Here is a 16580-nt window from a genome sequence, read left to right on the forward strand (position 1 = left end):
AGAAGCCCAAGGTCTCATTTTCTAAACCTCTCACTGGAATCTAGCTGTGAGTACACTTCCCTTTATAGCATGAAGACAATCTCTTCCTTATGACTTCAGTGTGTCCCATGCCCTGGAGACCTTAGCAGTGTTCAAGGTACCACTACTTGTATTCATGTAAGTATTAACTATTCTCAGTCACCAACACAGGTGTGGGATAGAATTTTCTCCACAGAAGGCACAAGACCAGCATTAGCAAAGACACCCGTGAGGTTAGCTCTACAGTTGGGACACCCCAGTCCTTGACTTGGATTTCCAGATGGCCAGTGACAGCAGCCTGTTTGGAGCAGCTGCCACCACTAGCAGCACAGAGATTACCCTGCACTGCAACATTAGGATTTGGAGAAATACACACTTTGCAACCACGCGTGCAATGCCCTTTCTAACCAATGTTTAACAGCTCAGCTTCCCACAATTGGCAGCGAGGTGGAAAATGATGACGTGAGACTCCAGATAGTTGTTCAAGGCCCACAACAGGCAAACCATGAGTAGTGATGTGATTGTCTTCTGTACAGTCATGTAAACTGTAGTAGTCACTTACTGGTACCCTGCTTGTGAAAACTAATGTGACAGTATATGCTTTCTCACAGTAATTAACTCAGGTTGTGTAACTACAGATTTGAATGGTAACAAGCTGAGAATTTTTAAATTAACAAATTAATAAAAATACCTTTTTATTTAGGATATCCGGAATCAAAGAAGATATAGACATCATCGAAAAGCTGAATTGGTGAAACTCCAGCAGACTTTAAATGCACTTAACTCCAAGACAGCATTTTATGAAGAACAAATTAACTATTACAACACCTATATAAAAACTTGTTTAGACAACTTAACAAGAAAGTGAGTGCTCTTGTCTTTTATTGGGAGGGAGAGCAGGTGTTAATCTGTAGTTGAGAGTTTTTATTCCAACAGATTGACAATCCATGGATTTAAAAGTCCATGGGAATTGCCACTGTGATGTGAGTCAAAACCCAGAAAGTGAAATCTTGTATTTATTTAAAGCTGCCTGACAGAAAGAGGCCTGAGATGTATGTTTTCAATATATTTAATTAAGTGCTACTTCACAGTTATTAGCATGCTCTGAAGTCATGCAGCTCTAGGGTACAATTACTGATTTTTTTTTTTCTTCATTTAAAAGATTGGGTTTTGTCTTTAGAATGGAAAAAGGGGAAATAAATACCTAAAGAATTTTACTTTTCAGGTATGGTGCAGTTATATGAGAGCAAGCCCTACTAATGCCACTGAAGTGTCAAAAATCAAGCATTTTACTAACATGATCAGGAGATTTCCCAGTGCATACCTCATTGGTCCAAAATTGAACTATAATGGTCAATCTTATTTAACACCCATGTCACTGTATGCTTCCAAATTCCTACTTTGAACTGATGATTGTGGACTTCTTTGCATCAGGTTTGCATTTCACAATAAAGCCTATAAACAAGTGCTCAAAAATGTTGATTCAAAATTATTGCCAAAATGTTTAGACTATTCACTGTGTGCTAAAAATTCCTTTAATTCTTAGACTTGTTTTGAATGTTAATTCTGTTCATTCATAGGAGTTAAAGAAGGCAAAGAGTGAAGGAAAGCTAAATACGGCTAGAAGAGTAGCTGAAGTATAAAGACTTAGTAGATTAATCAGAAGCTGTTTCTGTTGTTCTCTTCCTAGAAATTCACGGAGGTCAATTAAACTTGATGGAAAAGAAGAGGTGAAGGGAAGCAAAAAACTGAAGCAGGCCTCATTAAAGTACACAGCTGCAAGACTGCATGAAAAAGGTGTCATCCTAGAAATTGAAGATCTTCAAACCAACCAGTAAGTGTGGTATAAACCAGAGCATTTTCTAATCAACAGCTTCTTAGGAGGTCTGGCTTTTATTAAAAGAAATCCTCACAATTTCCTAACTCTGTATTCTGTACACCACAAAGTTTCCAAGATGACATTGCAGTAGAGATAGTGGTTCATTTGACACCATTTACATTGCTTATAGAGAGAGCTTTTTCCCCGAAACTATTTCTGTACTATAAAAAATTGCACAGTATACACAATCAATTACCTTTCTTTTAACTTCAAGGTTTAAGAACGTGATGTTTGATATCACACCTGGAGAAGAAGTGGGTGACTTTGAAATCAAAGCAAAATTTTTGGGGGTCGAGATGGAAAAAGTGCAGCTCCACTTCCAGGTAAAGTTTGAATTTTGTTACTTTGCTGTATAGTCGCTGTTGCATTTGCTCTAAATACACTATTTCAGGTTTTTTTGTGTAAGTATTCACGAACTTGTCAACCACCATAGAGCAAGAGATGATGTGGAGGATAACTATATAACTTCCCTAGGATGCTGGGCATGGAGTTGGTTTAATGTCTATATTAAGGCAACTGCATGAAACCAAATGCCACACTAGCTCAGTGGCAAGCAGTAAATACCAAGTGAAAACTAAAATTACACAGAAAACGTGATTTATTCTGGTTTGCTGTTACTGACAGTCTACAACTTGTGATGTATAGGATGTGTAATGTTTTCTACACCTATCCAATAGTTGCTTGCAATTGTTTAAATTGTAAAGGATGTAGAGTTTGAGATTATTACACAATGAAAATGAACTCATCTTGTTGTTGAAGGATTCAGACACTAATGATTTTATTTCTGATTACAGGATTTGCTTCAGATGCAGTATGAAGGTGTGGCTGTAATGAAAATGTTTGATAAAGCTAAAGTGAATGTGAATTTGCTCATATTCTTGTTGAATAAGAAGTTCTATGGAAAATAAGTGTCTTCAGATATCATGGACTGCATCCACTAGTGGGAAGTCTATTCAGTATTTTTTTTGCTTTAAACATTTGAAGTTTGTCATTGGATGCTTTTTAAGTTTTAAAAAAACCTAAACCACCAAATGTTCAGAGGAACATACTCAGTGCCTTTTCAGCATTGATAATGAAACAGAAAAATAGGAAACATTTATTTAAACAGTTCCAGATTTCATTGGTGTTGGTACTTTCAAATCAAAATACTGGTTAGGACACTCAGCTATTCTGGTTGTGTGGATTTTAAGGTAGGCAGAAATTGAATTTAGTTGGATAGATAAACCTCTTCCTATTAAAACATTTTAAAATGACCTCATATATAATACAGTTCTTACTAGACTTTAAGTATTTACCAAAAGAAATCCTAATTTGTTTCTAGGGGATAGTTTAGGCAAATATTTAGTTACATACTAAGCCGATTTTCTGGCAGTTGTCAATTGTGAAGCAAACTTATTGTGCAATTTGAAAAAATTTATAGGTAATTATAAAGTGACAATAACGTCTTACTGTACAAAAATATATTTTCTGATTCATTCCTACTAAATGCACTACTGCCTCGTGTAAAACGACATTTTCTACTTTCACAGCCTTTGGAGTGGCATTGGGGAAATCTGAATAGTGAACAGTTGTCGTTCACTTTGAAGTATTTGAGTACATAAATTGTGCCTGTCTGTCTTTTTTTTTTGTAAGGAAATAAATGCAATAAAATCAGTATTTAGATTGTTGTTTTTAAAATATTCTTTGGAGATTGTTCTATGTTAAATAAACATTACTTAATTAAACTGGCTTGGTTCCTTCAATTTCATTTAAAAGACTAATTAAAGCAGCAATCCAGATGGTAGTGAAAGAATTGTCCTTTCAGTGTTTTTATAAAATTGAATGTAATTAATCTGGATTGTCCTACTCTTTGGGTAGGATTTTGTGGCCTTTATGCCATTGAACATGATGATGATTTGGCTGATGAACTATCTACAGAGCAAATGTGGGTACAGCAGGTAATGTGACAAATACCAAGAGAAATATTTCCCACTCTCACATTCCTTATGACAAACGTTTTCAAAGATGGACAGTGAGGCACTCTGGTATACATTGTAAAAGCAAATATTAAACAATAATTAATTCTGAAGCTAGAATAAAATCATGTAAAGTCAGTGGCATACATATAGACTATGAGTTTAGCTGGTATTCTGATCCATGGTACTATACAAGCTGAAAAAATTACTGTACTTACTAGAAATATTCATTTGTGTAAGGCATTAAGTTTGAACACTGGACTACTTTAAACCAGCTAATATACCTAATTAAAAGATAAACAGCTGCTATGTGCTTTCATTTATTATCTAGCTAATTATGTATAAGCCATTTTCTTATGACACATATGCTGAAGCATTAATACCCTGGTTCACTTAAAATAGCTGGATGGGAAGGTGAAAGCAGCACTTTACTTTTACTTCCAAAGGAGAGAAGTGAATTGTACTTGAATATTAATTAAATTCACAATCTTTTTTTCCCTTTTTATTTGTAACAGATTTGACTAATCCCTGCCTATTTTTGCCAAATTCTAGATGGGTGGGTAAATCTGCACAGGTGGGATGTTGATCCGGAGACCAGACCTTTCAGGTAATGTGTCAAAGCCTGGGGTTCTGCTGGTGAGACTTACTAGTGCCCTGAAGCCTCTGTAGAAGTACATCGCTCCTGGATGTGCTGCACTTGACACTTCTAGTAGTGACTGCTTCATTCTAATGTGAATAGCATCTTCCTCAGCTATTTCCTGATGTACACAAACTTTGGTTCCCAGGTAATGACACTGTATTAAAATTATGGTCTGTCTGCTAGGACTCACCTTTTCCAGGGCACATCAAAGAGTAATTTCCATTTAATTTAACTCCTTTAGAAGCTTTTTTTCGTAATTAACTAGTTCAGTTTAGGGCTTTGTTACTGAACAAATAATGCACCCTGCTGAACAGGACAGACCACAAGGATTCCTACCTAAATGTAAGGTTGATGGTAGCAGCAAGTACCATGCAAATGTGCTGTCCTGTGCTGCTGACAGCTACTAAATACAACAAAAAGAAGACACTTCCGGAGGCTGTTGTAAGATGCAATTTAGTATTTTCAAAGTTAAACAGGGTTTGATGAAACCAGTTTCATTCTTGAAATGGTCTATGGAAAGGTTTAATTGCTGGTGACAAAATCTGAGTGAAAAGCCAGTACAGCTGAATAGAGCTTATGAACCAGTCGTCACCACAAGAAAAAAAATCCATCTTTCCTTAAAAGACTTGCCTATCTCTCAACTTTGTCTTCCTTAACTGGTGGTAGTGAATAAAAATAGCCAATACTCAGTCTGTTAGCCCCACAGTTCGCGTTTTTCTGCTGTGTGTATTTAGAATTGGCTAAGAGGGTCTGGCAACTAACAGTTTATTTTGGAACTTTCCTATTCTGGGGCTCTAAAGCTCCAAAACTACCCACAAAATTGCAGAACTTCTCTCTTTTGGCCAAGCAGGCAGTGTGATAGCTTTGCTCTGTTTCACTTTTCACTTACTTTCAGACCTCCTTTAGCTATCATAAAAAAACACAGGTGCAACGCAGCAAACTTGCCTCTAAAGGCAAATTCAAAGATTGACAGGCACATCTGTTTTGAAGAAGTTCATAACTAGATAGACAACTCTTTTCCTGGAGAGCTGATCTTTTGCCTCTGAGATATGCTTCTAACCTTGTCCTCTTTGAGCACCTTTTCAGGCATGCACCAGGGTAATCTGTGTATTAAACAGCAGAAAGATGTCTCCTTCCCCAAATGGGAATGATGTAGCGATCTTAGTAGATAGCTGTAAGCTTTTTTTGATAGAACTGGTGAGTTCTACAAGAATGAAGTTTTGTCCTATTATATGATTCTGCTTACAAACAAAGCTTTGTAAAAGAAGCAAGAAGTAGAATTAAAAACTGGTAACAGGTAAAAAGTTTTAAAAGCCATGAACTCTTCATTGCCATTAAAATCAGTTTATCTAGAGGAAAAGTAACAAGCTTACCTGCAGAACTACCAGATATAAAAAATAACTTAAGTTTGTTCCTGTATGCAGACAAAATTTAACACAGTTTTTAATTCACTTGCTATATTCATAGTAATCTAATTCACAAAGATGAAAGTATATAGCCCTATTACTGTCCCTTACATCCACAACCAAGGTACAATCTGGGTTCCCTCCACATCTTTCACAAACTGGTTTATGCCTCAAGCACTGGTTCACAGGCTAAGGCTTCTGAAATTTCAAAAATACAAATACTGAAAACATATGCTTTCCCAGAGTCTGGTATAACATTTACAGACATTTTTATTTTAAGAAAGACTGACACTTGGTTTACTTCTGTTTTGGGCTTAGAAATTTTGAAGTGTTATTTTTGGCTATTTTTATAAAGCTGTGAGATCACAGGAATGGCCAGGAATAGCTTTACTTTCTCTTCCCAATTAGATGAAAAGAAATTGTATCTGATTACACTATTTTCTAAATAAATGAAAAATACTAGTTCATTATAAGTGTGAAGTGTTTTGTGTAGCCTCCCTAGTGTGTTTGGGGATGACAGGCTGGTCAGCTGTAAAACTTGGATTTATTACTTCCTCTTGCTCTGTACAAATTGAGGCTGCCTTAATAGTGCTATAACACATGTAAGTTGTAGGCTGCAGGAAGAACAGTGGAGAGCAAGCAAAGACTAGAATTTACTGGGGGGGCCAGTACTTGTGATTAGACATATGTGATTTTCCATAGTCTCTACTCTCAGTTAAGAGGAAAGGTCAGTGTTTCAGCAGTAATAAAGGTACTTCATATACATAAGTACATGCTAAATGAGGCTTCCCTCTCCACCTTTTATGTGTGTATTGGTGTCAACAGAAGGATACACAGCTGAAGATGGGACAGCATATCCTAGCACTCCAGTGTCCACTTGTAAAGCTTTTTGACTATATTACAGACCTAAGGAATTCAAAGCACTCAAACTACCAGAGGAAGAAATACTTTCAAATAAAAGAGCCTAAATAATAGCTGCAAAGTTACTGAAATATTTTCACCTATAGCTTTCATATACGTTTTGCTTCAACCACCTCTTGAATCATGACCAACTCTGAAGGCCAGAACATGCTTTCTTGTCCAAGATGACACATGCCACTGGAGTTCCAGGGTGGCACCGCTTCCAACATGAGGATTGCAAATCTGTGTGATGAATTGTCCCATATTTGTAGAGCAGTCAGCTTACTGACCTCATGCAACACAAGCAGCTTGATGTCGTCTTCTTTGTACAAAGCAGATCTAGGTATTAAGGAGCTTTTCTGAATGAGTGTGATCTTTCCCTTTCGAACAATGCACGTACTTCAACTGGCCTTGTAAATGTGCTCCTGTGGAGCATTAGCAATTTGGATTGCACAAACAAAATCTGGCAAACTTAGCCCTAACCCTTTGTTCTGCCCCTCCTGGCTTCCCACCCTGCCCGCCTCCACGACCCTTTCCCGTTTCTCAGCTGGGTCCCGTCTCTCTCTCTTGCCGCTTCCGCAGCGCGGGGGCCGCTGGCCGGGCGGTTGTGCTGCGGGGGCGGCGGGGTCTGCCCCCCTTCTGCCGGGGGGGCGCGGCAGGATGGCGCCCCCGCCTCTCCTGCCGCCTGAGGAAGCCTCGGCGGCCCCGGGGCGGCCCTTCCTCAGCCGCTTGCCGCCGCCCTTCGTCTGCACTCCCGTTCCGCTGTGCTGGCTGGACGGCCGGGCGAACGGAGCTCCCGACCGGCGCGGCGGCCATGGGGCCGGGGCCGCTGCCCACGCTGCTCTACGCCTTGGCGCTCCTCGGCTGCCCGCGCCCGCCGCCCGCCGCCGCCGCCCGTGTCGGTGAGTCGGCGGCCCCGTCGCGCACGGAGGAGCCGCTGGGGACGGGAGGGGAAGGGCGCCCCTGCCCTGCCGGGCCTGAGCGGTGCTGGGGTCCCCCGGGACGCGCTGGCCGGGCGGCTTGACGGGAGCCGAGTGGGGACCCCGGCCGTCCGGCGAGCTGCGGGCGGCGGCCCCGCCGTTGGCCTTGGTAGCGGCGTTGGAGCCATTGCGTCTTGGCAGAGGAAAATAAAGTATGAGTTAGCCGCAGGGTCGTTGCTCGGCACGTCAAGGGTCTCCAGCTTCGAAGCTTTAATTGGATCTTAGGATCGAGTTTTCTTTGGCATTGTGAAACACAGCTCTAGGTTTGTTCTCACAGCAGAAAGAGAACAAGCTAAAACATGAAGTTAGCCTAGGTAAAGCAGTGTCAGATACTTTTTGAGAACTATTTTTCTGAATAAAGGAAATGTCATATGTCTGAAATATGTAGGTCTGAGAAAGACACAATGACAGGCGTTCGAACAGGCTGCCCAGGGAAGTGGTGGAGTCACCATCCGTGGAGGTGTTTAAAAGGCATTTACACGAGGTTCTTAAGGATGTGCTTTAGTGCGGGAGTTAGGTTGTGGTTGGACTCAATGATCCTGAGCGTCTCTTCCAACTGAAATGATTCCGTGACACAGGTAAGGTTATTGATGATTAAGAATGGTGTACAGTTGACCCATGGCTAAGGAGGTAGCTGGGCAATAGCACATTATGACAGAAAGAAGTGACCAGGCTGGCGGGACATGCTGGTGGACTTCTTCAGAAACTGGCATTGCTGTTCATTAACAGCTTCAGAAGATAAAACTGCCAGCTGAATTTGTAAGTAACACAAAGTTTGGAAGATCCATCAGCACAAAATAGCTGAAAATATCCACCCCAAATAGATAACCTTCATGGTTATTCAATCAGAAAAAGCACTAACAGCAACTTCAGTGTTGTAAGTGCTGAAACAGTGGATCCGACTAGCTCAGAGCTTGTCTGACGGTGCAGCTGCTGAGGGAAGGTAAGAGAAGACATACATGCATGTAAACCTCCCAGTTTCTGGGAGCCGTACAACAATATGAAGGGCAAGAATATGCATTTGAGATTATCAGCATTTTTTTTTCTTTAAACTTCAGTTTAACATTTCAGTCGCACAGTGGTCTTAGTGCTGCTGTACAAATAACCCCATGAGATGCATACTGGGAAGACTCAGTTCAAGCTCTACATACCAAAAAGGGCTGATGAGAGCAACAGCTAAGGGGAAATTTCAGAGTGTGGCATACTTTGACTACTAAAATTAAGTCTGAAAGGGGACAGAGCTAGTTTTTGTAGTTATGCTGAGAGAGGAGTGTGAGAGAGGGCAAATGATTTTGACTAAACAACTTTTTGGCACAAGGACAAGTGGGAATGATGAGATTACAATAATGTTCCTACTGGAAGTCTAAGGAAAATGTCCTTATATTAAAAAAAAAAAAAAAAAAGTGTAAAACTAGGTATGTTAGTTGTAGAAAAAAGGATTAGTCTGTTGGGTGCTATTCTTCCAGTTATGGAAACATTCAAACTTGTTTTCCTGCCTTTTGCCATTACAGTACTCATTAAAGAGCACCCTGAATTACTCTATTTGCTGTTTCCTTAGGAAATAATGGTTGAAATAGTTACTGTATTACATCACTAGGAAAAAAAAGAAAACTTCAAAACAAGTGAGTTCATGTGTTGTAGAACTAATAAAGCCTGGCCTTCTGAACATGTCTTCTGCTCTCCCTGTGCTCACTCCTACTCTGATAATTTCCCCAGTGCCCTGGATAACCTTCCCCATTTCCACCAGAACGTACTTAATTCCCAGTGCCCTTGCACTGCAGTATTGCCAGGTCTGCTCTACCTTTGCACCTGCGCCTTCTCCCCTGCTTTTCCCTTGGTGCCTCAGTATCTACAGTTATCACATTTACTGACCCGTGCTGGTCCTGTGGGCAGGTGAAAAAGCAATAGCTTAGCAGTGGGTTGGTGCTAAGTGCTTGCAGATTAGCCAGGCAGGTGCTCTGGAGGTGGCTGGCTGAGGTCTGAACCTGCCTGGACTTTCCTGCATTGGGACACTGATAGCAAGATAGGGAGATTTTATCATTGCTTGAATGTAGCTCCTGTGGTGTAAGACATTGAGAAAGGAAATCAAAAAGTAGCAGACATCTGGTTGCAAGAACACAATGTGTTAAGAAAATGTGTTCAGCTTGTTACTACATCATTCGTGTGGCACAATAATGAATTCTGTATAAATGGACATGTAGGCTAACAAAGATTTTTTTTAAGACAATATGGTGTTTATTTTTAATAAAAGCAAGTAATCTGTCCTCTGTCCTGAAAGATTGTGTCTTACCTTGTTTATAAACAGATCTGGTGTGCCCTTCACATTTTGCCTCTGAGCTCCTAATTTATGGGCCACTGAGTGATTAAGATCCTAGATGCTGATCTCTGTGTGTTATACAAAGGGGAGATAAGAGAAACCAACTTTTTGTTACAAACAATAGATATGGGCACAGCTCTCATCCGTAATGCTCAGAAATGAGTATTAATTGTTGTGTAGCAGCATATAGGGAACATATTTAATTGGTTTGAGCCTATTCTTAAATTTTCCACCTCCCAAAGATGTCCCTTGGAACATAAACATTGCTGGTTTATAACATCCTGTCCAGATTTATGGGTGTAGAGAAATACTTGAAAATTTTCTTCTGGAGATCAAGAGTGCTTTTTAATAATGGTTGAAGCTATTATAATTTTTGCTCTCTACTTCCTCTTTCACAGAATTGTACGTGCAGTAGCCCATTGCATATTAAAGTAGACATGAAAGTGAATTATCAGATAGCTCTGTGGGAAAAAAAAAGCCACAAACGCAGGGTCTTTCAGGTTAAGCAGAATATGCATATTCTGATCATGAGACCAGTAATATATAGTACTTGATGGAAAACAGCACAATACAGATTGTTAAAATCAAGCAATCCCAAACTTACATAAGTTCTCTATGTCCTTGTTGGAGAATCAGTGCAAAGACTATAGGCAGTAAAAGAAAACTTCAGGCAATTTGAGTGTCGTACTGATTCTACGTATTTTTTGCCCTTCAAAGTCCTTATTGGAAGCGAAGACTCTGTGTATATTGTTTAGTGTCCTGACTGCACACCATGAGAATAAAACCCCCTCAATGTTTTATCCCTCTCTTTGTTTCTTAGTTCTGTTCTTTCACACCTATTTATATTTTACAAGTACTTTGATACAGCTGTTAACTCAGTTATATCAGCAATGAGAAGAGTTATTAGTCATAAAAATAGTAATCCACCAGGTTTGACATCTTCCAAAAGGGCTGAATGAAAGCCTAGCAAAAATAAGATGACTGAACACTTAGGATCATTATACAAGCTTTACCACTGTCTTCCTAACAGATTATTTGTATTATTAAAAATTACTTAAGCTGTAGTGAAATATCTTTTAGACAAATTATATCTGCGGCTTTAAAACAGCAAGAAAGGAACATCTGACAGATTCTGGTATAGCTGCAGCGATATAAGAGTAGTTTAGTTTAGTTTAGGTTTGGTTTGGTTTGGTTTGGTTTGGTTTGGTTTGGTTTTTTTAGAGCTACTGTGTTGGCTGTCTTGTACTATGCCAGCTTATAGGTATGCCTGTTTCCTATTGCTGACCTTTATGTTTATTGTCAAGGTTCATGAAGATCTTTTGAAATTAGATGGCATCAATTCATCCTCTTCCCTTCTGTGTATAAATAATTGGCTTTTTCAAATAAACATTGACACAAAAGGAATCCAGAACCTCAGGGCAGTAACTGTCTTCCTTTCTGTTTCAGGAAGCATGAAGTTCACTATTGTTTTTCCTAATAATACACAGGCACTGTGTCATACAAATGTACAAGCAGCTTTGCAAAGGAAAAGAACTGATATGTAGCTATCATTCTTTTAAATAAAAATTAAATTTAATTTCATCACAAAAGTTTGAATTCTCACTCTGTATTACCAAGTGGCAAAGAAAGAGCAAGTTTGAGGTCTCATTGCATTTTTCCATAGACCTTTCTTTCAAGTGGTACCTCATGTCATCTAAATTCATGGTGGAGACATGCACTGAGCACAGGACACAGCACAGAGATATTGTTAACAGCATCAAGGTTAAGTTCAACTCTGACCGTAGAAAGTCTTTGCTTACACAAAGAACTCGTAGTTTCTGCCAAGTTGAAGTATTATTCCAGAGAATTATAACTAAGCTAAAATTATTTATGAAATGTTTATGGCCTGAATTATTGTAATGGGATTTTATGAAAGTTTGATAATGGAGAAATGCAGGCTCTAAATCCTTTCATCTAAGAAAGTTGTAAGTTAGCTCCAAGAACTGATAGGATTAAAATTATTAGCAATGTTAAAATTACTATAAGTAGTAGCTGAGGCAGAGGTCAGTAGTTGATAAAAGGTAACCAGCCCAATCATCGTTTTTTTCCTTTAGCAAATTTTCACACTGTTCTAAGTTAGGAGTCACTGATGAGAAATTGGTCAGGTTACCACCTACAGCTTCCACATTAAGTGGTGAGTTAACCTGACCCATTAAGGGTCAGTGACTCTGACTGGTTTGCTCATAGTCGTCAAAAAGTGAGGCTCTGCAGAACTGCTAGCTCAGGTGTAGGCATAGCCTTCAAAGGTCAGGGATACTGGGATGAGGGAGGTGCTTGCTGGAAGCACCTCAGTTACCACATCATGCAGAGGTCATCTTGGCAGTACAGTTCCTGACTCCAGACACGGGTTTACCATGCCTCTCATCACGTCCATCTGTATCTGTGTTCCCCAGAAGCATGCCATCTTCACATGAAAACAGTGTCACTTCTTCTTTGGTTCTCCACACTGTTCTTTGGTTGAGGAGAAGCCAATAAGGAGATGTAGACCTTCAGGTACTATGATCATCGTCTTCTGTTTCAGGAATTTTCTGGTTTAGATGTGTCAGTGGAAGAAATATATATTCACTGCATTTAAAGTCTTGAATTCATAAAACTTGTATATACTGCAGGTACCAGCGATATTGTTTTTTGTCATTTTTACTGATGTCTGTCATGGAGACAAGCCTCTAGGCATGAGAAATTAGGTTGTTTTCATTCAGGTATAATTAGAATCCTCCCAAAAGAGATTAATACCGATTGTATCAGTTCTGACAGATTTCTGTTGCCATGATCCTTAAGTACTGGAAATCACCTAACAATTTGATATCGGCCACAGGCTGCTTGTGCTGATGCCTTGAGTCATCCGACTGCCTGGACTAAATATTTAAAGTAAGATTACAGATTAAGGATCCATAGTTTTGCCTTTAATATTCACTTTCAGACAGCAGAATAGACTCTAGTACAAATTTAGTGCCCTTCTGTGCAAACACTGAATCTCACATACTTCTGTGTATTTGTGTTTTGGTAAAAGTACTAAATCATTCCTACTGCAGTCTATGCAACAAGCTCCTAGGCTGAAATTCTCATCCAGAATCTTTTTTCTGGCCTGCAGAGGTTGCAATCTAGTCACTTTGCATATGAAAACCATTATCTCAAACACTTCCCTCTTTTGTCCCTCTGCCCCCAGAATGCTGCGGTGACCCAGTGTGATACATATGGCACAGCATCTTTAAAAAAATCCTCAAAATTCCATACCACTCCTCTGATCTCCCCCTACATTCAAGGCTGAATTTCACCGAAATTCAAGCTAGGCAGGGCCCTTCTCCCACAGCACAAAGGAAGGTAACTGCCTGCTTAAAGCTGCAGCCACTCCTCTCTTTGCCATCTGCCTCCTTTGGGTGCTTTTGTTCTCATCTGCATAAAAGAATGGTTTGAATTACTGTAGAACAAATAATTGCTTCTAACAAGCCGCATCTTAGATGGATGAATCATGCCTCTGTACTTTCAGCTCACTGATTTAAGCTAACACACCTTCATTTTTTATTTTAGTTGTCTAGGATTCAACAGAGGATCAGTTGCACAACGAAGCAGAGGAATTATACTTAAGTATCTCTCACTTCTGTTTGCCCATAAAGTGTTTGAATTATCCTATGCCTAACTAAATTAAGCCGAAGCTGAAAACTAGAGTCTTCCAAAATAAGTCTCCATACAAACAATTTTTTAAAATACTGTCTAAAGTAGATATTTTGATAGTTTGGAATTTTTGCTGTTATTGAGGTTTTTTTGTTGTGTCTTGTTGTTGTTGTTGTTTTCTTTTCAGCTTATTTTTAGTTTTTCTTACCTAAATAAACTTATATCACACATTCAACACTTTATCATGCTAAATTCCTAACTCATTCCATCTACATTCAAAAAGCAAAGAAAATCTGTCCTGACACTTCTCAGTCATAGCCACCGAACCATGCTGGAGAAGACCTTGCTGTATGAGGAACACTAATGGCAGTCTTCAGAAGTGCCTTGAGGGCACACTGGACACATGCTGTCCTCAATGATACACACTGTGGGGTAGGATAAGTAGATCTGGGGAAGTGTTTCAGTACAATGTGTGACCACCTGTCTGACACAAGCAAAAGGTTGATCCACATCTGCCTTGAAAACTGCATGCAGGCTGCTGCCATCTTTCTTGATGAGGCCATTTTGTTAAGATGTCCCCAGAGTACACAGAAATATTTTGGTAACTTGATGTTTGAGTTGCACTTTAACTTTTTGTTATTTTGGTCATGAATACTTCTAATAGGAATTTTGTATATGAATGCTAGTATTTATCCCAGTACCTCATTTCTTACAAACTGTATGAAGGGTCTAGCAAAGGCAGTTTAAGGGTGGCGAACTTACTGTTACATTTGTGTTAAAGTAACCCAAAGATCACATCAATGAGGTTGGGTCCCTGCACACAGAGTCACTACCATAACAAGCTTCCAAGGTAAGAGGTAGGAGACCAAGGAGGACATCTTACCTGAACTTGTAACAAGAGCTAAAATAAAAAGGGCTGGACTAACATCTGTGGGGAGTCTGCACTTTGAATCAGGAATGGACCTTATTACTTTGTGTTGCTAATACGATCTTAGCTTTCCTTCCAGAAAGATGTTTTCAATCCCCATACTATGTAAGTATTTGCTCATTAATCTTACTATTTTCTTATTTTTCAGCCTCCCCATATAATGGCAGCTTACCACGAATCAGAAGTTTTGTAATCTCTTCTGTAAGTGACCAGGATGACCTTATACCTACTGAAGGTGATACTGAAAATTACTTGGAAGTTGGATCAGGAGCCACCAATCGGACTGGATTGTTTCAACGTGAGCAACGAACAGTGTCAGTGCAAACAGCAAGATACCTAACCAGTCCATGGCTAACGCGTTTTGTTCCTTCAGTTTACACCTTAGTCTTTGTGCTGAGTCTGCCTTTGAACATCACAGCGATACTTGTGTTTCTGAAAAAAATGAAAATTGAAAAACCAGCTGTGGTATACATGCTCAATTTGGCCCTTGCGGATGTCCTGTTTGTAAGCGTCCTTCCTTTTAAGATAGCTTATCACTTTTCTGGAAATGACTGGGTTTTTGGACCTCAAATGTGCCGTTTCATCACTGCAGCCTTTTACTGTAACATGTACTGTTCAATAATGCTTATGACAAGCATAAGCTTTGATCGCTTCTTAGCAGTGGTGTATCCCATGCAGTCTCTTGGGTGGCGTACATTAACCCGTGCCTCACTGATATGTTTCATCATATGGCTTGTGGCAATATCTGGGGTTATACCTTTTCTCATCAGAGAGCAAACGATGGAAATACCCAAGTTAAATATAACTACTTGCCACGATGTGCTAAGAGAATCTGAACTTCATGGCTATTACCTCCACTTCTTCTCCATCTTCTCTTCTGTGTTTTTTGTAGTACCATTTATAATTTCCTCTGTCTGTTACGTGTGTATTATTCGATGTCTCAGTTCTTCTACCATTGTTGCAAAACAAAATAAGAAGACACGTGCCTTGCTCTTGTGTGTGGCTGTTTTTACTGTTTTTGTTATTTGCTTTGGACCAACAAATGTCCTCCTGTTAACTCATTATATCCATTTTTCTTATGACAATAGCTTAGAGTATCTCTATTTTGCCTATCTACTCTGTGTTTGTATCAGCAGCTTTAGCTGTTGCATTGACCCCTTCATTTACTACTATGCTTCTTCTCAGTACCAGAGACAACTTTTCAGTCTCTTCAACTGTAAAAAGACTTTTGATCCTAACAGTAGTAACAGCAGTGGCCAGTCAATGTCCACTACTAGTAGAAGGGGTACATGTTCTACTACTGTGAATAACAGTGTCTACAGGAAATTACTAGCAATGCATTGAGATAACGTGTCTTACGTATGCTTAATTTCAGACAGAAAAAAACACTGTATTATCTCCAAGAAATGCAAAACCTTAAAGCAAGTTCTTTTACAGTACATAGTTCTATGGATTCATTATAGTAATGCACAATTCAAATTATAACTCTGTATATGTATATATATAGTATATTTAAATAGGTAAACATAGAGGGGATAAGTAATTTCTTAATAGTAGCTGTTGAATGTTTTTCAAATAAACTCATTTTTTCAGACAAATCCTTTGCATTGTTAGTTCAGTTGATTGCAGGGGTTTTATGAAATCCCATTTTAGGATTTTGAACTGTCTCAGGCTGATAAAATACTTACTTATGGAACCACTCTTTCTATCCAGTACTTCATGAAGAAAGTGAAAATATCTTTCCAGGCTTTTTTTTTTTTTTTCCCCTTAATTATCATTGTTTCTGGAATTACCTGTAAACTTCATTTTCATAGCGTTATTTTGCATCTGGGACACCAAAACTGTTTATTTCACCTTTTCTATACTCCAAAACATTCAGTATGGTTTTAGGAATGTGAGCAACTGA

General features: G+C 39.2%; 2 protein-coding genes across 5 annotated transcripts in view; both read left to right on the forward strand.

Annotated features, from left to right (window-relative positions):
* The window catches only part of IQGAP2 (IQ motif containing GTPase activating protein 2), a 131698-nt gene extending 128077 nt beyond the window's left edge, over positions 1 to 3621 (forward strand). For all 4 annotated transcript variants that reach the window (XM_065047367.1, XM_065047369.1, XM_065047368.1 and 1 more), the window contains 4 exons: positions 722 to 882; positions 1709 to 1852; positions 2112 to 2220; positions 2692 to 3621. In XM_065047367.1, the coding sequence (XP_064903439.1) occupies positions 722 to 882; positions 1709 to 1852; positions 2112 to 2220; positions 2692 to 2805 (528 nt within the window). In that variant the 3' untranslated portion in view covers positions 2806 to 3621. The remainder of the gene's footprint in view (positions 1 to 721; positions 883 to 1708; positions 1853 to 2111; positions 2221 to 2691) is intronic.
* A 3705-nt stretch (positions 3622 to 7326) lies between these two features.
* F2R (coagulation factor II thrombin receptor) lies at positions 7327 to 16272 on the forward strand. The gene is made up of 2 exons (XM_065047372.1): positions 7327 to 7700; positions 14823 to 16272. Exons 1-2 carry the CDS (start codon positions 7613 to 7615, stop codon positions 16016 to 16018), a joined length of 1284 nt encoding a protein of 427 aa, XP_064903444.1. The 5' UTR covers positions 7327 to 7612; the 3' UTR covers positions 16019 to 16272.
* The last annotated feature ends 308 nt before the right edge of the window (positions 16273 to 16580 follow it).

This window comes from Columba livia, chromosome Z (genome assembly GCF_036013475.1).
Source record: "Columba livia isolate bColLiv1 breed racing homer chromosome Z, bColLiv1.pat.W.v2, whole genome shotgun sequence".
NCBI classification, from domain to species: Eukaryota; Metazoa; Chordata; class Aves; order Columbiformes; family Columbidae; genus Columba; species Columba livia.

What these genes read in the sequence shown, in the direction of transcription:
- F2R (XM_065047372.1), top strand. Translation starts at nt 7,613, where the DNA reads ATGGGGCCGGGGCCGCTGCCCACGCTGCTCTACGCCTTGGCGCTCCTC. An exon ending in CGCCGCCGCCGCCCGTGTCG is followed by an intron (nt 7,701 to 14,822) that starts GTGAGTCGGCGG and finishes CTTATTTTTCAG; the next exon opens with CCTCCCCATATAATGGCAGC.